This window comes from Scomber scombrus, chromosome 23 (genome assembly GCF_963691925.1).
Source record: "Scomber scombrus chromosome 23, fScoSco1.1, whole genome shotgun sequence".
Lineage (NCBI taxonomy): Eukaryota > Metazoa > Chordata > Actinopteri > Scombriformes > Scombridae > Scomber > Scomber scombrus.
The window spans coordinates 17,866,352-17,891,676 of NC_084992.1; the positions used below are offsets into that span (position 1 = coordinate 17,866,352).

Consider the following 25,325-nt stretch of genomic DNA (forward strand, 5'->3'; position numbering starts at 1 on the left):
CCCTGATGAAGTCAGGGTTATCTCAGCTTGGACTGTCAGACTCCAAGTTTATAACAGAAAGCCGATGTTACAGACTGCAGGTGCGGGGTTTGGAAAAAGTGGACAGGGAGGGTGTAATCAAAGATCCAACATTATGGGAAATGATGGATCTGGCATTTCTGAAGCTTGACCCATAAAAGAAAATATCAGGTTCTTGTGAATCCCCTAATTTTATGGAGATGGTAAATCGCAGCATAACCGCTTTAAAAATGATGAGATGTATCTGGCCACTCTTAGATTTAAAAAACCCCAAACAAAACAGTTAGCTACAAGATGTGATAAAACTGCGTGTTAGTGTGCATTTTTACTCACATTAACTGACACAACATATAATTTCTCTGCCATGTTGAGGTTTTTTTTTTTTTTTACTTCTTGAACTCACTGCCCAAATGTAAATAGTGCTGACATGACATTTCCATCAAGGGAATTCATCCTTCGCAGAGGCCCTGCTCCTTATACGACTTCCAGCCCTGCCTGCAATGCTACAGTACTGAAATCTGTCTGTTCCCCAAGCTGTGGCTGCAGTGCAACACACTTTCATAAACACACGAGAGACAGAGGGGGGGAGAGAGAGAGGGAGGCAGGGACCTTTAATATTTTTCATTCAAAATATTTCACTTAAAAAACAACAGATGGAGGAAAAACTTGATGCACCATGAACACCTCCTGCTGTTCTTGCACAGCCAGGGAGATAGAGGAAATGAAAGTGAGATCGAGATGGAGGAGAGTGTAGGGAGTCAGGGACAGAAATGATAGGTAAGTCATGTCTACAATAACAGCAGACCTGCTGCTGGCAGGGATTCACTGTCTTGCTCAAGGGCACTTTAGCAGAGCGGATGAGTGATCTTAGAGGAGCTTAAACCAGCGTCTGCTTTAGCTGAAGGATCTCTAAGTAAGACAAAAGTGCAGACATTTCTTCTGCGATACAAAATTACAGCATGCCTTCCAACAAGAATTGTAATTGCAGGTTATGAGATCCAAACAAGAAACAAATACTGTGGGGAGATTTTATAGAGCTGCTCAGAAAAAAAGAAAAATGGGAAAGAAAGGGAGGGGAGAAAGAAAAAAAAATGAAAAGAGAGCAGAGATGGAGCCGTTTCTGTTGCACTGACCTCCAGTAACCTTGGCAGGGCAGATGACAGAGCTAAATGTAGTGGAGGAGGACAGACTGGTTTAGAGACAACAGCAGTTCAGAGGTGGAGCTGGCATGAAAAACAAACCCTCTGCTCAGTCTGGGAATCTATCTGTGTGGGAAAACTGGCTGGTTTGTGGCGCTCTCTTTTGCTACGTTTGAGTATGTGTTGTGTCAAAGATGAGTCAGTTTTAAAAAGTGCAGAGCTATAAAGATACCACCTACATCAGATCTGCCCATGCTGAATAACTAGATGTACTTTCTGGAGTGATAATGTGAGCGGAAAGAGGGAGTATATGTGTGTAAGAAGTCTTCATATGCACTCATCTGGTTTATGAGTATTGTTATTGTCCTATGATTAGTAATACTAACTAATAAATACTTTATTAGTGCTCATTTACTAATGCTGACCTCATTTGGTGCGCCGACCTTCAACTCTCCTCCATAACCGCATCCTCTCCCTGGTGACTCTGGGCACACTCTGCTTCAGCTGCCAGACTACACACACACACACACACATTTGCACAAAATCAGGCATCGCTATCAAACAGCATGTGCAGCTGCAAACATGCATATAATAAGCAATTACAGTATGGTTAACATTAAGCATGAGGCAGTAAGGGTTAAGGTGAATGTGTGCACACATACAAACACACGGACCGACACAGACACCCATGGTGGGGGCAATACAAAGACCTCAGACAGGAAAACATGCACCCTGATGGGAATGAAATTCACACTGAGGGTGGTACAGAAATGTGTGTGTGTGTGTGTGTGTGTGTGTGCGCGTGTGAGGATGTGAGTCGGTGTCAGAGCATGGCACCCTCGCCCGCCTTGCAGTTGATAGATCTCAGCTGCACATCTTTATCCTTCAGCATCTGTCTGTCCCTGTGAGCTTCCTCTCTCTCTCTCTCTCTCTCTCTCTCTCTCTTTCTCTCTCTCTCTTTAACACACACACACACACACACACACACACACACACACACACACACACACACACACACACACACACACACACACACACACACACACACACACACACACACACACACACACACACACACACAACACAAACACTGCTGCAGTAAACACTACTAAGCTTCCAGCATGCACACACACACCTCCTTGTATCTTCCGGTGACAGAGCGAGACGCGGGGGAGGGGATTAAATAAGGAGTGGTGAGGGGTTGAGCAACATGTGATGTGCAGATCACACATATGCATTGCACTGAGTGACTCGTTGATTCTGCATCAGTAAACAGTTCGTACCTGACAGCTGATCTCTCACACACACAGACTTAGCTGCATTTGCATTATTAAGCAGTCTGTATGTTTGAACTTCTTTAGCTATACTTTAAGAGAAACTGTCTCCAACCTCTCATGTCAGCTAAATATAGATCTAATTTTAACCCTAAACTCAAATCTAAGTCTGAGAATAACCTTTACCTGAAGTGGTAATATCCAACAGTACTTTTTAGACTCTACATTGTTTTGCAGGTGCATTAAAAGTGTTTCTTTAGTCACTGCCATCTAACCTTCTGCAAGTACAGGAAGAGATATCAACTATTCATCTCAGCCTGGCTCAAACCAATGGAAATGAATAAGTAATTACAGGTTTTAGCTAAGCCTTAAATGATAAGTCTGTTTGTATTTTAGATTTTTCTTATCTTATCCAAATTACATAGCTCAATATTGTATAACTTTCATACTCAGCTGTAGCCCTAAGAAAAAAGGCTTTGCTAATGTTCTGCAGTCATACTAGAAAAGTGACAAATGAAGTAAGACATCAATGTAAATGAAAAAATCTATTTGATTTTGAAAAGGTGCTGTTGGACACCATTGCCCCACAATGCAATGCCCAGAAATTGAGGGCTTGCTTAAAGCTGGAAAACATTAAAACACATTGTGCATGTGAATATTGATTGGCTGCAACATTCCAAAGTCACTTTTTACTTTAAATGGTGCATGCTGTATACCAGGTGTTTCTAGACTTTTTGATAGTTGGCCCCTTAATAGGGAGTGTATGCTTGTAACCAGTTATTACAGGTTGAATGAATCTATGAGTAGTGAGCAGTTCACCTATAAAAGTATAAAGTATACCAGACCTATCAGAGCCCTGCCAGACAATTGCAGTCAATTGTATTCATCTTGTGCCCCAGCAGTAAATTTCACTCACAATGAAAGCAGGCACTAAAAGACTTTATGCTAACTTTAACTCCTAAGTTCTAAAGCTAAAGTAGCCCCTTAGAAGTTGCAGGACACCCACAGTGTCTCCACTTGAGAGGATTTTCCTCATCTTTCGATCCTTATGAGAATATCTAGTGCAGGAACACACACACACATCTTCGCTCGCTTGGACTTTGGCTTTCATATTCTCTGTGTGTCTTCCTCTCATCTCCTCTGCCTCCCTTTTCATTTTATCAACAGGGTATGTCCATGCTCCTCCTAATCTCCTCCTCCATCTGTCTCCTCAGACCCATGCAGAGCCCCTCTGACCTGGCCCATGCTCCACCTGCTCCCCCTGACACCACTCTGCCTGCTGACTCCACGATAAACCTACCCTCCAGCTACTGTGGTGAGGGGAATGAGTGAGGAGGGTGGTGTATGGAAAGGTGTAAAGAATGGACAGATGTTGGGACATGGGTTGTCCATGTTGCCTGAGGGCAGGTAGAGGGATGAATTTAGGCTCTACCAATCCCCAGAGTGCAATTATGCAAGCAATTACTCTCCCTGGGCATCGCACACCCCACTAAACCGCCAAGATCACATTCAATCTGTCAGGGCTGGCTGGGATACTGGATGCTTAATGTACTTCAATAGGCTTGTCCTCATGATAACTAGCTACGGATATCGCCAGAGGGAATGTGTGGAGCAGGATGAGGAGATTGAGAGAGGATGAGAAGAGGATGAGGTGAAGGGTAGAGGGATGGTAGAAGCACATATGTGAGTACATAACTTAAGTTGATATTCTATATGCATGATGGCTTACATATCCGTGAGAGAAATATCAATGCAGAGCTATTCGCTTCTATGTGTCCGCAACAGTTGAATGTGTGGAATACGATGATATGACACATCTTTATTCTGTATTAATCTTCTCAGCTATTTCTGATAGATATCCAGGGTATATGTGTGTGTGCCTCCACATCTGGAGTGAATAGAAGGGGATCAGACTCCAGGGTGAAATGAAACCTGTGGTGCTGTGCTTTTCCCTGGCTTTAGTGCATGCAGAGGAATACAGGTGCCAATTATTTTCACATCTAATGTAAACCAGAGAACAAGGACGCGTCAATCACTGCTGCAGCCTTTTGCAATGGAAATGTGATGTATTCATAGGAACGTGGCTATTTTGGCGGCTGATGAAATAGGTTGGTTGGGACTTATATATAATATCCCTGCAGATTCGGGCTTTGTGAGGAAAACCTCAAGTCATCTGAACTTCAGACTGGTCTATCTATAATGAGCAAAAAATGTGGCAATGTGAAAATGACTCTACTTCTGACGGAGAACAATAAGGAGTTTCATATTTGACGCATGCACATTAAGACATTGACTATTTTTGGAATTGAGCTCCTTTCCTAACAGTAGAAGTTATTGATCTTCTGCAGCTAGGAAATGCAACAATACACAGCTAACAAATAGAAGAAGCTTTGTAAAATAAAGTCTGCAGAAATGACGCCAGTAGATTTATCTTTATGTGGCAGAGCCCACTCCCTCACTTTTTCTGCCATGCTGGGAAGATCCTCCATCCAAGTTAAACAGACACTCTTTTATATGTCAAAGTCAATTTACTGATCGTGGATAGTGCTGCCCTGTAGGAGATTCATCAAGACTGACGTGCTCATGTAATTTTGGTTTGGGCTCAAGGACAACAATCCTTTGAAGGACTCTGGGACCGCTGTTTTATTGAGAGGTAAACAGCAGAATTACCCTGTTCACATTACAAAGTTGTCTATCAAGAATGTGTGCTGTACGAATTTGATTGGTCAGTCTGGTGTGTTGACGGCATTACTCTGCGGTAAAAGTTGCAGCTGATTCAAAGTGATTGGTTTGAACATGCTGCTACTAGACATTTTATGGGAAATGTGGGCCCATATTAGGGGACCAAAAGGAAAGCTGTTGGAACTATGCTGCATTCATTTTGAGTAATCATCTTAGCCATGGCAATCAGTGTCAAAAAGAATTGGTGGGAGACAGGAGGAGCACTTGCTACAGGTTACATAGGTGGGCGCCTCGGGGTGGTGCCAAAAAAAAAAAAAAAGTTCATCAGTGAGTGATCAATGCAGTCACAATATGCTAGAGTATTGATGGATATGATGGAATGGAGAGCAAAGGCTTGGGAATTAGAGAGAATGTAAAAAGCTGCTCAGGGTGAAGTATTAAAAAAAGAAAAGACAACAAACGTGACAAGGAGAAAGGTATGCTATGTTGCTATGCTATGTTAGTTTTAGTGAATGGACATGCTATCATCATGTAGGCTAATCCCTGTTAATTAGCTAGCCTTTGCTGGGGTTGGGGTCATGGATGTATTACAAAGGTTGGATAGGGCTCCACTGCTCAGCCTTGCAACCAAGTTTTCCCAGTGGCCACTTGTGGTATTGCAGCAAATAATCCCCCTGTGGCTCAAAAAGCCCTTTCCCCATAGAGTAGACCACCACCATAAAAAGAGACACTGTAAACCCAAACTATTATCAATTATGGATTATTTCTAATATGAATGTTTGATTTGAGGTTTTATATTTGTAAAGCTTTTTCTGAGCAGGGGAAACATCACTTACAGTACTTATCACAATGGAGAGCAGAGCAGGTGGACCCCATTACAAAGACCGAAGGCGAAAGTAGGGCTGAAGAAAATACATCTTTGTTGCATGCAAAAAAAAACAAAAGAAAGAAAAAAAGAACAGAACAGAAAACAAAGACGAAAAAAAGCTGGCTGAGCATAACAGGAAATAACAGAGAATCTCAACTGACGCTGAGCTGAAAACTGACTTTAAATACACCAGGGATAATTACAAACCGGACGCAGGTGAGTGAAACAAGACACAGGTGAAACAAAGGAGGTAATCAACCGAGGCGGGAAAACACAGGAAGTAAAGAGAACAAAAACTCAAAGAGAAAATGTTTCAAAATAAAACAGGAACTAAAGAGTCCAAATTCAAAGAAAGAAAGTCCTGGCTTAGTTTACATTTTTGTAGTTTAAAAAAAGAGAGAAAGAAAACTAATGCACATATGAACAAAATTAATGGATAAAGAGAAACAATAACCATAGTCAGGCTAAGCACTTGCAGATATGGTCCTAAAATCTAAACTGAAAAAAACAAAAACGTTAACCTCACATTGGAGAAAAACGGACATCCTTTAATCATTTATAAAGAAATGTAAACGTTCCCACCTCTAGTCAAAATATACCAAAACTTAATAATAGCCTATAGCTACTTTAACAAATCATTAAAATGTTGATAATGCAGTATACACATTCTCTTAAACACTGTTATTGGATATTTATCATTTTAAATTCACTTTTAAAACATCTGCGACCACCAGGGTTCAGCCAAAATTCAACCAGGCACTTTACGCTTAATTAAGGTGACACTTTTCCTAAAAGCCTGAGCTGTAAACTGAGAGGTGTACCAAATAATGTGGCAGCTGTGTAAATGCAGCACATAACCTATTAACTCTGAAGAAAACTGGATGTAACATCTCTGCTACACTGGTGTGTCAGTGCCAGGTCAGAGTGAAGCCCTGTGCTAAGCGCCTGCCAAACACATTCAAAGTCTCTCAGAGATAAAGGCCTCATCCCTTTGACATTTTGAGAAATGCCATGTATGACAACCTCTAAAAGCTACAGGAAATCTGTTCCCTCTGCCGCATGTTCTAAAAAGCCTTTCCCTTTCAAAGGCAGCATGAGAGTGAAAAACCAGAGAGCAGTCTAGACATTTTAGCATCTCAAGCTTCAGAGCTGTGTGCTCCTCTTTTCCTCCATGCTAATTCAGCTGGGGTCACACCACTGAGTGTTTGCTTGAGTGCTTCACTGTGGGATTAGAAGATTCAACAGGCAGACAGCCATTTGAATAATTGTTTTCAAATGTCTTTCTTAATATCAAGATCCCATTACTTACTATTCCGCACACTCCCTGGCAATGAGGCACTGGGACTGTTAAGTTGTGTGTATGTGTATGTGTGTGTGTGTCAGTCTAATGGAAGGCACTTATGCGAGGCCATGGAGACTCACTCAGGATGCGACGTAAATGGAGGCACAGAACACAGAAACACAGAACACTTGATGTGGATTGGCTCATTAACTGCACAAGTGGAAAGAGTACACTGCAGCCACCTTGGGATGAAGATAATGGCCTCGCTGTCATCTGTGTAGCAGCACAAAGGTTTGGCCGACATGCCTTTATGAAGGAAGCACAGATACCATTCACTGCACGTGTGGCAATTAGACAGAATTAAAGATGACAATTGTTCAGTGTTTCCTCTCCAATTTCATTGTTGGCAGGGTTGATAAACCTCATTAGAAAATGGGACTTAATAGAAGACTCGTTTAATATTGAAATCAATATCTCTCACATGCAATTAATGGTTTTAGCCTTGAGGGAAAACGTTTTTATAATACGACTGTAGGCATAATTTCACATTTAGGCAAACGTTGTACATTTCAGAGGTTTACAGTAACTGCTTTAGGAAAGTTGGGCTGATGTGACTTTGCCTGAAGTGGTTTATCATGAATTTGTCATGAGATTCAACCAATTTTGTGCGGAAACAAAAGCAAAAAAGCAGACTAAATGTAATGGCTTTCAGTGGACAAACGATAATAGGAAAAAAAATGTGTACAGCGTTATCCTTGAGGCAAGGACTCTAATACGAACAAAAAAGTCACCATAATATCACAGCTGGGCAGGATTGACTCTATGAATCTTAATGCAGCTTTCAGGACAATTAAAGTGGATAAAATGGATCAGTCTACACACCATGTTTTTAAAATGACAGCAAAATTCACAGGAGTGGTTTATTTTTTCAATTAACAATCTTTCTCTAGATTGACTCTACCTTTAATAACCAAAAGAGCACAATAATCTAAAACGGTGTATTATAGTTTAACCCTTGATATGTTAACGAATTAAAAGATAATGATTTTGCTTTCTGTTAAGCTGCTATAGGATAGTAACAAATTAAGTGTTTTTTGGAGAGATAAAGTTCAATCACTGACTCTCCCAAAAACAATCTAGACTACCCTCCCTTCAGTAAGAAGAAAAACCTTCTACCTTTTCTTAACCTGTTTCCTCTCCTAATCATTTTCACAAAGTCCTTTAAGCCTAAAAATAAATAACATTTTCCATATTCACCTATCAAACCTGCATTAATTGATATTTTGGCCACATGAAGGTAGTGCAACAAACAGCAAACACAACCCTGACATATAATGGCCTCGTAAAGTTGTGAATGTAGTGAATGTTTTAGCTACCTGTTGTTGACATGCATATTCATACATTTTTAGCTCTGTTTTAGTCTCCAACAAGACCACATATCTCGCTATTTTGCAGCCATATGCTCCATTACGCAGCTAATAGTTAACCAGGCTGTTAAACAAAGATAAAAGCAGTGAGACTGAACCAAAACAATGAGCTGAAAGACACTAAAACTCCCAGTAGAACTGAAAGGGAACTGCAGACTGGTGATAATTCATTACTATGATTGACACCTTTTACGTTATACACTGCCCTTTCATCCATCCTTAATACAAATATATTGATTAGAGCAGCTTTAAAATTTAAATACATGAAATACTGTGATTTTATACCTATTCAGACCCTTTGCTCTGACAGTTTTAATCCTTTCTGAATCCGATGAATGGACATGATTCCTTTGATTAGTGGCATATTATTGATTGTAATTTGCATACATCTGTCTGTAGTTGTCAGTTTATAGTTAATAATACAACATAAATTAAAGCCTAAGGAACTGTCCGAAGATGAATCCATTGAGACATCTTCTTATCCACTATAACCACTTTCCATCCCTAATGACTTACAGCAGACACCCAGGGGTGAAAAGGATCCACGGATCACTCTCTGGTAGGGCTTAGATAAGACCATCACACAAACAAGTGGCAATCACTACACCCCTGGATTATTTATTACACTCACTTGGCATTTTCTCTCTCTCTCTCTCTCTGCCCCCAATTTTCCTTCTTGTCGTCTTTCTACCTACTTTCCTCTCCGAAGGCGGAGACGGTCGCTAAGCAACCCGCACAACACAACAGTGCAGCTCTCCAACTTGGCTCTCTGCTCTGTGTGCCCCCGTGGTTTCAGACAATCAAATACATGAGTGTGTGTGCATTCATACATAATGTGTGTGGGAAAGGTGAAAGCTATCAATAGTTTCCATCTCATAAGCGAAAGCCAATAGTCCCTTTAGCTTTTAAGAGCTGCCTCTTGACTCCAGTGTAACATCTTGCATTCATTGAGGATTTATTACAGGGCATTCGACTCTGAACTCCCTTCAACAGAAAGGACAAAAATGAGGCCGTGAATCTTGTGAAGAGATATGCTTTTAATTCACTCCAGCTTAAATAAAACCACCACAAAGCCACCTGTTGTAGACAGTCACTATCGAGAGACTTGTATGACATCATCAAGGCCTACATGGTTCCTGATGCTTCCTGGTTAGAGAGTAAAGTTGTGTAATATTGAGTAATAATAGCTACAAATGCATAGCTACTATTGTTTGGCAACAAATTAGAGTTCTGAGAAGTGACACCTGAATCAGCAGAGACTTTTTTTTTTTCTCCTCCTACTCCTCAGTGTCTAAAGATACAAGGCTTTGGTTGGAGCGTGTTCTGATCAGATCCTTAACCTGCAAAGAAACCCTGCAGCAAAGCACACCTCACTGTTGGCAACAAAAGCATTAAGCATATCACTGCAGTACATTACTAATGCCATAATACAAATACAATGTGTTTTGTGCTGCCACATCACCACTCACACAGATACAATTGTCATCTGACCACCAGTTGTAGAAAAAATAAGCGAAAGATCACGTTTTGTCTCCCCCCTCAGGTGCACCCACTAATTATAGACTTTCACATTGTTATGAGGTTACAGTAATTAACTAGCTGCTTATAGAGTATACATTCGAAAATTAGAATGATCATGATGGCTTTACAAAAATATACATTTCGTGGGTATGCACAGAGCGACACAATGACTTGGGTGCGTCCAATAGTCTAAAAAAGAAGGTAAAAAGAGGAGATCCCGTCAGTTTACAAAAGCAAAGCTCAAGAACAAATGGCACTTACTGTTAACTATAGCAGTTAAGGATCTCCAGGGGCAGCATTACAGCCACACGCACACACAAGTAAACAGACACTCCCCATAGATACAACTCAGATCGGAGCTGCGGGCAGGACAATGGATCCTGCTTAACACCACAGACAAGGCTTTTAATTAATCCAAAAGTAGCTTCTCCGCTAAATTAAATTAAAACTAAATTTCCTTAAAAATGTCATGTTTCCTCTTGACTGGATTACATAAAAAATAATTTCCTTCCAAAAATTAACAGAATTGAAAGTTGGGCTCCAATCCACTCCTTATGCAACTCACTTGTTTCATCCTGAGTAAGGTGGGACTCCCTGCTTTTAGCAATGACAATGGTTTTGGCATATAGATAAGATACAACTGTTATATACCAAATTGAGCCCTACAAAGGCCTGGTTTGTAGAATAATGCGCAATGTTTCCTAAACGCAGGTGATTTATGGTGTTAACACTCAAATTATTCGGACTATGTATGTATGGCTGTATAAAAGTGATCCAGACATGCTTCTCCATGTTGGGATTTCATGTTGCTGATGCTAAACTGAATCTGACTGACCCATAATCAGATTTATCCACACCAAAACATTCCTGAAATAAATGTCACATGGAAGGTGTAACTCAATTTGATCCAATTTGTCAGAGGGGCTTCAGGCATCCGCCGCGGCTGTATTCTGCTCCTGGTTCTCCTCTGAGGCGGGGCCAAGGGGTCCGGCCCACCACAGCCTCATGGTGTTGTCTTGTCGGCTCTCCTGCTGTGACATCACAGCTTCGCCTCCTTCGCCGTCTGAGGCGGAGTCACCGTCACTATCCCTCGGCCACGGGAACTGGCGCTGCCCGCTGGATGTCGCCAACAATGGCATGAAGGGGTGAACGCTGAGGTAGAGAAGGATGGAGGAACAAAAAAAAAAAAAACAATGTAAATGAGTTTTCATTTAGATTGTAGATGGCTGAAATGTATGCTACTTTGCACTGCTGTAGTACTCTTAAAGTACATTTCATATATGTTTATAAATAATACACATTATGAAGGAAAGTATATAAGTTAACCTTCTACACTTTTATGTGGCAAAATCAAGGCCATCCATACATACATATTTTATTTGAACTTATATCCTGTGTTCAACTATGATAACATTGACATTACACTGTGCGAACTGCTACTTAGCAACCATCTGCGTGCTGAGGTTTTATTTATTCCCGTCACAAAGCAGTAATATGTTTTGCTGTATTACAATAAGAAACTGGAGGCTTCTTTTATCTAGAAAATGGTGGATGATTTGTTTGTTGCATCCTATGGTTTGTGAAACCTAACAGCACATCCCAGCAGTAGAAGCAGACAGAAAAACAGCAACACAGCCAGTAAACAAAAATTCTTAAATTTGATGATTTTCTCCCCATCCGCAGTTAGATTTGGATGTTATCTGTTTATACACAAGTCATATTTGATCTTTCTCCATCGTCACAGCTTCATAACCATTTGTACCTTTCATTTGATACATCTTGTAAATAAAATACAATCTGATATTTGATGTGTCTTATTAATTAATGCTGCTATATTGCTAATTGCTGTGACATTAGCAAACATCAATGGGGTGGGTTCGATTTTTGAATACCTGATGCCGTTCGTGCAGTCCCAATGGGCCTGGAACCTGAGCTGAGGTTGCAGTAGCTCCTCGGTACCCTCAGGAGGGGCTGTCTGGGTGTCCCACACTGACACCACTCCCTCTGTGTCCCCGCTCAGCAGGTACCTGCCTGACCTGCACACAAACAAACATCAGTGGACAATAAATAAAAATGCAAGTGCCAAACAGTGGAGGTATGAGGAAACCCATGATGACCCCTGAGTAAACAAACAGGATGTAAAAAAGCTGAATGAATGACACTCACATGCTCCCACTGAACAGTGCGTGGCCTTTAAGGTAAGCCGTATCACATACACACATCAGTGAGGAGGAGTTCTGCTTGGTTGAGTTAAACTTACAGGTCTAGGTCAAAGTAGATGCGCTGGTTAGTTGCCACGTTCCTCTTGAGTGAAAACACAACCTTGCCTGGCTCCCTTAGGTCCCAGCAGAGGATCTCTGGATCCTACGCACACACACACACACAATTCAAAGAAGCTTCAGAGCCCAGCAGGTATCAGAGATTTTTCTTTTATTATTTAATTATTTGAACTAATAACGTCTGTGCTCGAATAAGTAATTAAACTAAACATACATTAGCATAAAGAGGTAGCTTGTATTCATTATGGCTAAATTCATGAATTTATCTGAACTGAAACTAATAAATACATTAACTAAAACTGAAAATCTGATCTGTAAAAGACTAAAAGGTAAGGTAAACCTACCCAACCACCTTGAAAACTGACACTCATACAAGCATTTTTATTGATGATTATATCCAACACCATCTAAAACTAAATTGTAGATTCATGAACTGACAGTGTGACCTGAGACCACAAAGTATATTGAATCTTAACAGGGGTGACAGGAGGTAACGGGGATGAACGGAGGACACTGAATCACACGAGGGGCGGATGCTTTTGGGAGCACTAAATTGTAAGTTGTCAAAAGAACATTCCGGACAATTTGTTAAAATGACAGTAGGGGAAGACTCCAGACGCTGAGGGTCATTTATACTAAAATTACTGCGGTGCCTCACCTCTTCTTACCAGCTAATATTTTACTATATACGAGTACCAGTTAATTACTAAACAAATAACCATTTAATACCTCTGAAAACAAATCAAACCCTCTGTAGATGCTTGGGAAACATTGAATACTTGGAATTTCACTTAAGGGGGAATGTCTTCATGTCTAATCAGATATATGTTGACTCAAATTAGTGTATGAATCTCTTACCCAAAGCCTTTAATAATGCTTGTGTCACCTCATTTTGCATTACAACAGAGCAAAGTCACCTGCTTCACAAAACAATCCTTGATGATGATTTATGTGAGATCCTTCAAATGAATTATTACCCTCAGGTCTCCTCTCTGCCATTGTGAATATGTGTGTTTGTGTGTTCACCTTGCGCCCGCCGGTGTACAGGTAGTTGCCGTCGGGGGAGAAGACCAGATGGGTGAGGCCTCCGTGGTGGCGGGTCGGCAGCAGAGCCAGCGGGGTGCCGTCTTGGCAGGAGTAGAGGCCAGCGCAGCGGGAGTAAGAGCCACAGGCGTAAACAGACTGGCAGGGGCTGAAGCCAAAGCAAGAGATGATGCCACTTTGGCCCTGCTTCTTCACTGCAGCAAAGAAGAGAGAGAGAGAGAAAGAGAGAGAGAGTGAGTGTGGCATTTGGCAGGGTTTGCAGCCTTTTAAAAAGGTTCACCAGACGCAGCTCCCAATCATTTCTACTCAAAGTTAACTTATTGGCAGCGGCTACGTTCCTGATTACAACTCCGAGGGGAATATATTTTTCAACAATCCACGTACAAGCTCACAACTGGATCATCTGTTTCCTTTTTAAGCGTTCGCTCCTTTTCCGAATCATGCTCTTTCTCACTCTTGAAAAGAAGCTCTTAGCACATTTTTGGCACAAAAGCAGTCGTGAGGGTTTGGCACGGCGCTCACATGTATCACATAACCTGTTTTTGAGGTTGACTATAGGTTTCATAGACAGCAGTGATCTATTGTAGCAGGATGCTTTGTTACCAGTGAAACAGGGCTGAGACTTGTTATCTTCTTTTATCTAAAAAAAATAAATCTTTCAGTCACTAATTTTGCTGCTACTTTGCTACTTTAAGAATCAATTAAAAAGTAGAAAGGATATTAAGAAGTTAAAAAATAAAAAGCTGCTTGTTGACATTATTAAGGATGAGTTTTGTAGAGGAGACACCGTTTCAGTTTTCAAGATAAAAAAAAAAGAACAGAAAAAAGAATCAACTGCCAGCGAGCTGAAAGTTGTTTGGTGTGACAGAGATTGGGAATCCATCACAGTAAACATTTAGTCGCCTTTTGTTTTTTTGTCAGAAGTATGAAATAAAAGCTCTCCTTGTTGGTTTGTTCAAGGACGCTTCAGTCTGTGACAGCCAGCTGTCAAGACTGCAACTTTTGAGAATACAAGGAACGACCAACTTTAACTTCATTATCCTTTTCACAATGTCCCTGTCTTGTGGATTTGATTTTCTGAGAACACAGCCTGTGAATGCAATAGGTTTTTTTTTTTTTTGGTAAATCACTCTGAGTTTTGAGTGTCCTTGAAAAACAAGAAGACTTTTCCAAACAGTCCCTGCTCACACGTTACATCAATCATCGGATCAAGTCATAATACTTATTACAAATAATGATTATACAGTTGTTATGAATATTTTAAAACATCTGCAATCATTTGAGAGCAAAAAAGTGTGTTTGTTTGCTGAAAACAAATGAAGACATGATGACAGTTTAAAGTTACACCCTTAAATCACACATGGTTTGTAGTTAACGAGCTCAAACGTAGAAAACCTCCGTTATGGAGTTTTATTGAGCTGAGACTGGACTCTTCCAGACAGCAGCTGATGGCTGACCTACGGTGGGTCGCTCCTCGCAGTCTCTTCCAGGACGATCGGTGTAGAAGACCCTGACTGTTTTGTCAAAGCCGCAGTAGAGCTGCGTGCCGTCGGGGGAGAAGCAGAGGGAGTGGGCCGTGGTCAGCTCGTCCAGGTGATTGTAGGGCCGGAAACTGGCTCGCACATCCCCGTAAAAAGCGTCCCACACGTGGACCGGGTTGTCACGGCTGCTGCTGGCCAGACTGCGGATGAGGCCAGATGAAAAGAATGGAGAGGAGGGGAAGAGAGAAAGTTATTAGCACGCATGGAAAAAAAAGAAAAGACTAAGAGACAACAGGGAATAGAGAGTGAACAGTGCAAGGAGAGAAGAAATGCTGAGAATATTAGATAGCGTCAATCATTTTTATCCCTGAGGGGCTATTTTTGCCAGCAACCAATTAACAAATTACTCATTTTAGAGCTTCAGCACAAGAGCATATTCAGTGTGTGGTGAAGGAACACAGTGTACCAGTCAGTATTTGTCCATAAAAGTAGAACAAAGTAAGTGGTGGAATAAAGCAGTGTTGCATCCTGCATCTCAGAGGGTACAAAACAGATATGCTGCTGAGATTCTCCTAAAAGATCAATTATGTATAACTGAAAAACTTCTTCTTGATTCATTTTCTTGTTGCTAACCTCTACTGCACCGCATCCGCCCGAATGTATCAATGCATCAAAACAAACACGCTGCATTGTGTGCTATGCCTCATTATGAAGACAAGTCCATGGCACATTCTTATTGATTCAAATCAGGGCCCAAGACTGAGCCATGCCTTTTAAACTCTAATTATTGGGCGCTGAACAAACGCCGAAACATCACTGCAGCTCAATTAGACAAAGGAAATTAGCCCCTACCGCTGCTGCCGTGTTCTGTTATGGCCCCTCTGAGCCGCAGCTTTATTCCAGAGCAGGGAAATGCCCAATTATAATGCTAGACTGCTGCTAGCTTGGAGCGATGCCTAGAACTCAGTGCAACTTAACCAAGCCATAACAGGGGCCCTTATTCCCTCTCTACAGGAGGGGCATCAACAACACACAGCTTTTGGCAGACGAAGAGTTCAAGGAGCGCAGTGGGAGGAATGAGGAAACTAAACGGGAGATGTGAAAGGACGGGGGGGGGGGGGGGGACACGAGAGAGGAGGGAGGCACAGGGAAGGCACTAGAAAAAACAGGTTTTAATGTTGCTGCGTTCAATAGTCGCGACTGTAACCTTTTTAATCTGCTGCCTCTGCCTTTAAAATTGTGCTGAGATCTTGTCCGACCACCTCGCCGAGCCCCCCTCTCTGATATGTGGCAGTGATCTGAGGAAGATGAAGAGCATCTATTGTCAGCTCCTACATCCTCATCCTCTTGACGGACAGTTCTTTGCGCCGCTTTGGCAGATGCACACATGCCTCTCGAGTGCTTGATTGTCGGCATGAGTTGTTTGTTAAAACGTTGCGCTGTTTACACAACTCTCATCTTTGGACGTTTAAGCCCTGACCCCCCCTCCCAACACACCACCCCCTCCTCCCTGTAAATGAAGGCTGTGTGGTGTTAGGGGTGGAGTGCTGCCAAAGCTGGGCCTTGATCAGAGGGTTCTGTCGGAGGGTGGAAGCTCTAAGTGGAGGATGATGGGAGTTGCGCAAGTGTGTGTGTGTGTGTGTGAGAATGTGTGTGTGTGTGTGTGGAGGGGAGGGGGACACAGCGCGCACTGTTGGCAACTTGGCCTACGCTTGTTAGCGCGGTCGTACCTCTCCTGCCACAGACGATCGGCATTCTCCACAGTGACAGCGGGGTGTTTCTGATGTTGGCTCGGCATCAGAGCGCACCCACAAACACGCTGTGATGTCATAATTGCCGCGATATATATTAAAAAAAAGCCTGTGAGAGCGCGCACCTGCATACACACAAACGCAGAAGAAAAAAAAAAACAGGAGAAAAGAGATGAAAAGAGAAGCCCAGAGTCAGGGAATCGTGAGGCCCTTAAGGTGTTGTCTGGATTTGCGAGTGCTGTTAGCGGGTTGAATGGCGCTGAAAAAAAAAAAGCACTGCGGGCCTCAAACAGCCGAGCGCATCGCGATGGAGGCAGACGAGACGAAGGCCGACTCTTCACTCATAATGAGAGACATCAGAAAGCTTTTACAGCTTTCTCTCCACGCTGGCAGCCGGCTCCCACAACGAGTGCAAATACCACTGGGATCAAAAGAATGAGTCAGAAGCATACAACAACATCTATATTCGGATAGTCTATTACACAGGCTCAAGCACACAGATCTTGAGTCGCATAAACACGGTTTACCACTGCCGACTGACACCAGCCACAGTGACGACACGGTACCTTTTTTCTGCGCGTACACGCTTTGCCATCTGGCACGTTGACCTTAAAGCTGAACTTTAAAACGTCTCCTCTCTCCTGCCGCTGAGGATCGTGGCGAAGATTAGCTTCAACTCACAAGCACGTGTCAGGGTCCAGAGAGTTCATCTTGGGGTACCAGCAGTAGTCGTAGATGGTGTCTCCCTCTGCCATCCTCAGCACTGGACTCTGCCGCAGAGGAGAAAGAAGGGAGAGGACACAATGAAGCATGCAAACGACTGAGGAGAGTTGATGGACACCGCTGGGCTACTACTAGATGGCTGGATGACAATACTGCAGCCTTTGTGTTTCCCACATAGTTCAATCCAATATCAGAAGCCTTTGGCACCCAGAGAGAAATAGAGCAATCATGGCTTAATTTTCTACCCTGTTCACAAAGACTGAGATCTTTGTTATGGAGGAAAATGGATTATATTTCAATTATTTTTGCTCAGTGATCCCAATCTACCAGCATGTAATACAATTAAAAGATTTGGCTCACCACTTGATATTTTCTCAAACCTGATGACAGAATGCCCATTTTTATTTCATTCTATCAGCTGAATCTGCAGTCATACACTTTCTTGAGCATTGTCTTAAATTGATTCAAGTGTGCCACCTCAGTTACACAAAATACATGCAGCTTATCAGAAACATTTAGATTACATTACAGTAGCAATATCTTTGATATAAAGCTCTCGATTGAGACAAGGTTTGTTTTAAACACTCCCTCCATGAAAGTCCAGTGTTTAACCTTGTTGACATGCCCATGGGGTGTTTTTCATATGCTACAAAACATGAAAGTGAATGAAGCAGCACTGCTTTGAAACTGCAGTGTACCAAGGAGGGTCTCAAAAACACAGATTCAGTCATGCAGGATTTCCTATATCACAAATCTAAAGAACCAATCATTTGTCATTAAAGATAATTATATGCAGAGTCTACCTACTCAGGTTTTCTGTGACAGCCTATTTCTATCTGCACATAAGGGTAGCAACCTGTCGAGTTGAAAAGCAGAGACCGTAATATTTCCATCAGGAGAAAAACGCAACATGTCCTCATCTCCTGTTGAGTGCTCAGTCTGAGTTGGATCAGATCCATTTTGTTATCCGGTAAGCGAACGTTGACCAGAAAGAGCGATGGAACGGCTGGCCTGGTGGCGTTTTGGGTTGTAGCTTGGCTAACTGACTGGCCTGATATCACGTCTTCTGCTTCTGTGCACACCGCTTCCTCTCTCCTCTGAGTCTTTGTAATCTGCTACACAGTCTGCTGGACGCCGCGAGTTGTTAGTAAAGTTCACACGTTCTGTTGGGCTGTACTTTCTTGGCTTAGTTCCACTGATCTTGTTATCTGCACACTTACTCAAGTTAAGAGAAGAGTCCCCAACCCTTTTTACACCATAACCAAGAGCCAGAGAAGCTGCTGCACTGTTACGTGCCACCATATTTGCTTATTCATAGATTATGGAGCTTTTAATGAGGGACTAAACGTAATTTTTAAAGATTTTAAAGTGTTAATTATACTTACTCTTTTTGCAGAATAACCATATCAGACACACATTATTGTTCTAAGCTGATTATCTTTATAAGTCTTAATACATGTCTGGAGAGGATCTTTAAAATGGTTCTTTAATTATAGATAATCTCTCATAAACTGTGACAAAGAATAAGGTAGCACTGATCAAAGTAACAGACTACAGTACTTGTTGTGTCATTAAAGCAGAAGTTTTTAAAATGTGAGGCGTACCTCCCCAGTCGGATGTGAGAGAGACATGAAGCAAAGATACTGTGTACTGGGTGAAAGGAGCAGGTGCAAGCAGGTGTTGTGAAAACAAAGGGAAGGTAATTACTTTAATTTTTCATGCTGATTTCCTTTTCAACATGGTCAACCACTGCAGTAGCAGCAGTGTGCGTTAGACACAGCTCATGCAGATAATTAAGGTTCTTTTAGTAGCAACGTTTAGCTATTTTTGATATAGACAGCATCACAGCCTGAGACGACAGGATCCAAACCAAATGTTGGAAATCAGATGACCAGTACCTCCCACTGGGTTAACTTGGGCTGAATCAAATGACTCTTAGTCAGCCGGCTGAGTGTGTGATTTGCAAAGTAGTGCTAGCTAATGATAGCCTGCAACCTTTGCCACAAACTAAGACTTGAAGCTTTTCAAGGAGAAGGGGGAGCGGTGGAGGAGTTCACATTGGTGAATCTAAAGTAATACCTCCTGTTATTTCAGAATTGCACTCAAAAATGAGTTTAACTGATCGTTACTTCATCTGGATGTTTGAGCTTCACCGTTACAAATAATGTGCAGAGTTGCAAAGCGGCATATTCATCTGCTGAAAGCTTAAAGTGTCTGTGTTTACTTTAAATCTGGAGCTTATATGCAACTTACACAAATTCAACGTGGAAGCTTCAAAGATCCAGTGCACGTACACAATACATTTATCAGTGAAGTAGGAGACAACAGTTCAACTTTAGAAATAAACTCATTTGCATGATCATCATTACATTATTGAATATAATGTTCAAGTATTAAAATGTAAGATAGTCTTGTGGTGAAAATGATCACACTTTCACGCAGTCAGTTTCAAAACAGGCTAATAACTACAAACATTGAAAACACTGTGAAAACGTAAAAGTTTGTCAGCAGTCAAAAACTGACAAAAAAGACTTCTTACTCTTTACACTTAATCTCTACAAAACTTAAATAATAATTTCTAACTATAACTCTAAACATTTTTCTAATGTGTTTATTGTTTTTCCTAAATTAACTGTAATCAACTTATAACAGTGGAAGAATGTAGAATACCAGCAGAAGCAACAGATAAGTTTGTGATGATATTTTATAGAATTAAACAGAAGAAACCTTTGTTGGGCTCGTCTTACAGAACTTGATGGAGGAAAAGTGACCTCGACTTTGGCCTTATGGGGGCACTAGAGGAACTACAATATACTAGGATTTTGCAACATATTGAGAATCTCTCTAACTACAAAGCAGTTTTGCTCAAGACTGACATCTACTGTCATCTCAAATATCCTGCTTTGAGAACAAACATTTAAAGCTTTCCAACAGTCTCTTAGCCAGCTTCTCCTCCTCCCACGCACTACTGTAAAACATTTTAGGAAACCCTGATGACAAAGCTATTTTATACCCACCATCTCAGGAAGCAAGTCCCAGTTGTAGCTGTAAATTTCTGGAGGGATGTTGTACACACGAAGCACATTGTCTGCGCTGTTGGTTAGGATACAGGAACCATCAGGGGCCCTGGGTCAGCAAAGGAGAGAAGATAAAGAAAATGATCATGTTGTATAAAAGAGCTGTAAAGTGAGAAAAGCACTCACTCGGGTTTGTTTTATGCATGCATCTTTAACATATGGACAGTTTGGACTATTCACATCATCACTGTACTGGCTGACATATTGATTTATCTTGACGATGAGATTAAGATTGTTCCCAATATCCTCTCTAATACCAAATGTGCTGTCAGCACATGTTCTCATTATGGCCTGAGGGAGACAAACATTTTCCTTTGGCTTCCTTTGCACTGACAGAATATAAATGTCTCCCTGTAATACAGAACACTGATATCTGCCCCTAGGCACAACATGTACAAATGTAATGGTCTTGTTTCTTTATGGTACTACTGACTCCCAAAGTCGATAACTGTATGAAAGTTTTACACCTAGCGCCTTTATAACCTCATCCACATAGTTTATTATGTGTCATGTTATTTTTTTTAGAGGAAATTACCATTTACAGCCTTTGAGGTAATTCTCTGGAAAGTTGGAGTATTCGGTCCAGGAACCAGTCAGCATCTGGGGATTCTGGGTAAAGTCTAAGCCGAGGCTGGAGGCAAGATAGAGACAAGAGAGAAAGGACAAACATACATTACATCTTACTAATGTTGTGTAATTAAGGTGAATATCATCCCATTTATTTTCTGGTGTCTATCAAACATAGTGTCAACTTGCACAAACCTCAATAGGAGATTTATGGTGAATTTGAACATTTCACTGAGCTGCTGAGTTAAGACGCTGCTTCACTTAGTGTCACTAAGAGTGGATTGTTAATTACATTTCACACTCCCACAGGTTAATTCCAATTCCTTCTTCATCCTGTGTCGTCTTGTCCAAATTTTTCCATTACGATAATTGACAGTGTGACATGTTTGATTGGTTAATGCCGTGGTTATTTTTGCTGCCCCACTTCAACACGAGCACCATCATAAAAGGCACAGAGGAAGCAGAGCAACATGTAATACTTAGAGCCAAACAATAATAATCACAGGGAAATTACACAAAAAGCTATGACTGCACAATTATCACATCATTAAAATTATGACTGGAACTTATTTAACTTGCTGACACTCTTAAAAATATTTCCTGCTGCCTGTTGGCTGAAGAAGCAGAGAAACAGGCTGAAGCTGCTTTAGACTCAAAGTCCTTTTTAAAGGTTTTACTTGTTTGAAAGAACCCAAAATCAACCTTATGAACATTTCTTTACTTTGGTAAAGATGATGTAATACATTGATGTTAATATAACTAATAACATGAAATAATAATATTCATAACAGCAGTATTGGTAGATTGTCTGCCACGTTTACTGTTTGTAATTTGTAATGCCAAGTTGGAGACATTTTAATGTTAAATAAAGACAATATGAAATCTTGACATATGCAAGTTTGATTGGTGTCATTGCATCATAGCTTTGGTCACTTGAGTGTATATTGCACAGCCGTGGTGCCAAAGAGTATAGAAGCTCAAAGGACCAAACTCTGGTGATTTTTTGACAACCGCCACTAGATGGCGCTGTGGTAGCACTGCCACCATTTTGGCCTGAAAACCCCATCACATTCATTAGTCTCATGCGGCCGAAGTCGGCGAATCACACAGTCAAATCAGGAGAGCAATAATACATTTATCAAAATAAGTCATCAGTTAATTGTGTGAAACTTACAGTACATACTAGTGATGTCACCATGCTAGCACTGAAGTTTCAATACTCTCAGTACCTGATTTGATACCATGGCAAAACCAGAAATCCCATTCAGGACACAAATCTTTAACAACTTTTTTTATAAACATTAACAATTGAACAGAAACTGTGTGTTTCATTATTTAAACATACAGGCTGCTTTAAAATAAGAGTTACAAATTACATATTGGCCTGTAGCCTTTAAATAGGAAGAAAAGCAGCAAAAAAAATAGTATTTTTAAATTAGATAAAGTGTATGATATGTGATGCTGTATCAACAAATACAACTGTGTGCTTTTGTGCTCTCATTTTGGTTTGCAATCCTATCCTGTATGTGTGATTGAAACTTGAAGTGTTTCAGGATTTAAAACAAACACACTCTGGTTACATTAGAACAATAACACAGATTTATAGAGTGAGCAATTGATACTACTGATAACTGAAATACTGGTATTAGTATCATACTATAAATGCTGATATTGATTTGGTATCTATGGGATCTATGTATTGATTCTTGTGATATCCCTAATTGTATCCACTTTGTAATGTGGTAATCGACTTGTTTAGGAGAACGGTTCCCAAACTGGGATCAAAAGACTACCAGGGCTCCTTGAGAGGGCTGCAGGGGGTTCCCAGCACAAGGACAAATAGATTAATTCACTTTTATTACACTAACTTCCAGGAAAAATATCTTCTTAGAGGGGATGATTTGGGACAAAATCCTCTTAAACACATGTCTGTGGTCTATAGTACATTTATTTTGGAGGTCATCTTTGATATAAAACGTTTGAGATTATTCTCAAAATCCCAAGAATGCTGCATTTTTCAAGCTACCATTTATGTCCATTGCTCACCTTTGGCACCCATGGGAGGCAGAATTCTGAATCAGTGTTTTACACATTTCTGCTTTGATTTGCATTGAAGAAAATGTTGCTTTCTCTCATAAATAAGTATAGAATGCATAAAGAATTTTGTTTTACTTATGGTATTTACTTATGGTATTTTGTAGGCTGGATGTTTTACTGGCCTCTTTAAGTTCTTTGATATTATGTTAGTCGCCTTCAGTCCAAAATGGCAGAGGTGTAGCTCTATTGCTGCATGCTGATGTTGTAATGCAACAACCAATTAGCCATCATTTTTTATCAATACAAGTTCTTTGGTAGTGCTGCTGAATAGAAGTTGTCACTTAAGTGGTACACATAAGAACAAACTACTAAAAATAGCAGGAATGCTCTTTTAAGATGATTCACCAGCAGCACACATTTAATTTAAAGTCAGAAATCACAAGTGTTTAAAGTATATGATTATGGAAGATTGGCATTAGCACTGCGTTTCAGACTATACAGGCATCCTGCATCTGTCAGCACTACATGTTCTGCAGTGCCAGCACAAAAACGTCTTTTTTTCTCTATTTCACTAACATGTGTTTGACACATCTTCCCAATCATTACTTAACCCCACCGCCCCCCCACAAAACCCTGCTTGAAATAGCTCACTTGATGGTCGGTCTACTGGATACTGGGTTGCCCTTAGTTATGTGAACACTGGTTAAAAATAAACTCGACTCCTTCCTCCACTTACTGCTGTTCTTGACTGGGGCTGTCTGCAGATCCGTTACCGTTGGGCTCCTCCTCCGGGTTCGCATCTGCCTCCCCTAATGAGGCATCATGCCCTCCGTCTCCGTTGTGACGGCATTCCTCCTCACCTCCCTCAGTCGAAGTCACCTCCTGCGACCCTTGATCACCCTCTTCAGACTGTACGGGTGCTCCTTTTTTCCCCAAAGTGGAAATTTGGGAAGGTAATGGTAAATTTGGGAAGAAAAAATGAATTAGTCTTCAAACAAATCCTGAATTATAATCTCTAACAGACACACAAACAATTTAATTTATCAAACACACACACATACACCCTTTTTCATAGAATACAAAGGATGCATTACTTTGTGCTGGTGTTCCTGTGTGCATCTCTGCAGGCTTGGCAACCTGCTCCAGCCCCTGATCCTCCTCGCTCAGCCTGGGCCTCTTCGCAGACTTTGGGGCTCCTTCTTCCAAGGTCTCCCCTACCTCTACGCCATCACCTTCAAGTAGAGGTGGCGCCTGTTGAGGGGGCTCATTGTCTGCCTCTGAATCCTGCCCTGCCCCACCTCCACTTTCACCATTTCCAGCCGAGTCGGACATTTCTTTTGTTTCTCAATCTCTCCTGTCAAATCCTCTACCTGGCTGCCAGGTGCCTTGTGTGTGTCTGTGAGTGTGAGTGTGAGTGTATGTGTGTGTGGGTTGGCTGTCAGACGTGGGTGAGGTAGGTGCTACTAGGATAGTGCTTCTTCCTGCAGTGTGGGTGTTTGAGTCTGCTGGGGGACGAGGACATCACAGCACCGACTAGCCTGGGGCGGGTAAAGATGAACATGAAGAAAACACAGCAGGTGAGATAAGTCAATAATAATAGATAGGAAAAAATGCTATGCAACAGACACCTGTGGCTAGCCGTAGACGTACCAACCCATTAATTCTGCTAAGTTAAAGCTTGTGAGGTACAATATTACATCACGAAACCTTACACATTTTATCCCATGCAAGCTTCTGCTGCCATTTTCTATCATTTGTAAGCTTCAGTTTCCTTCACTCGCCCCTCCACAACAGCAGCAGCAGCCACTTCGCGTTAGCTTCAGTTAGCAGTGTGATGCTACCTACCTGGCCTCACGTTTTCGCGCTCAATTCGGCTTTAAAAGCTATCCTGCTCCGTTGTGGCAAAGCCGGAGAAACACTAATAACACAAGGGTATTCGACGACCCCCTTTCACTTCCGAGACTTTGGTGTTTTCTATTCACCACTATTCATCACGAGAAGTTGTATACAACCGAGAGCGGCCATGTGTTTCCCCCAACTATCGCGATAACTGTCGCCGGTGACGTGTTGAGGGTTGGGGGATGTGTGTGCACTCATGCAGAAAGGAACACACTTTATGGATGATTAAAGTCAAAGAAATACACCGTCAGTCACT

The 25,325-nt window shown here is 41.4% G+C and overlaps 1 protein-coding gene across 2 annotated transcripts; it reads right to left on the reverse strand.

The window, feature by feature from the left end:
- Positions 1-9,714: 9,714 nt before the first annotated feature.
- On the reverse strand, positions 9,715-25,325 carry wrap53 (WD repeat containing, antisense to TP53). Of its 2 annotated transcripts, none has more exons than XM_062444303.1 (11): positions 25,016-25,325; positions 24,265-24,708; positions 23,907-24,090; positions 21,102-21,197; positions 20,507-20,615; positions 17,448-17,536; positions 14,992-15,215; positions 13,517-13,728; positions 12,472-12,575; positions 12,104-12,247; positions 9,715-11,363 (listed from the first exon to the last, which is right to left on the reverse strand). In XM_062444303.1, exons 2-11 carry the CDS (start codon positions 24,500-24,502, stop codon positions 11,138-11,140), a joined length of 1,626 nt encoding a protein of 541 aa, XP_062300287.1. In that variant the 5' UTR covers positions 24,503-24,708; positions 25,016-25,325; the 3' UTR covers positions 9,715-11,137. The 2 variants fall into 2 exon arrangements, with proteins under 2 accessions (XP_062300287.1, XP_062300286.1); XM_062444302.1 differs by having other exon boundaries at positions 23,907-24,093.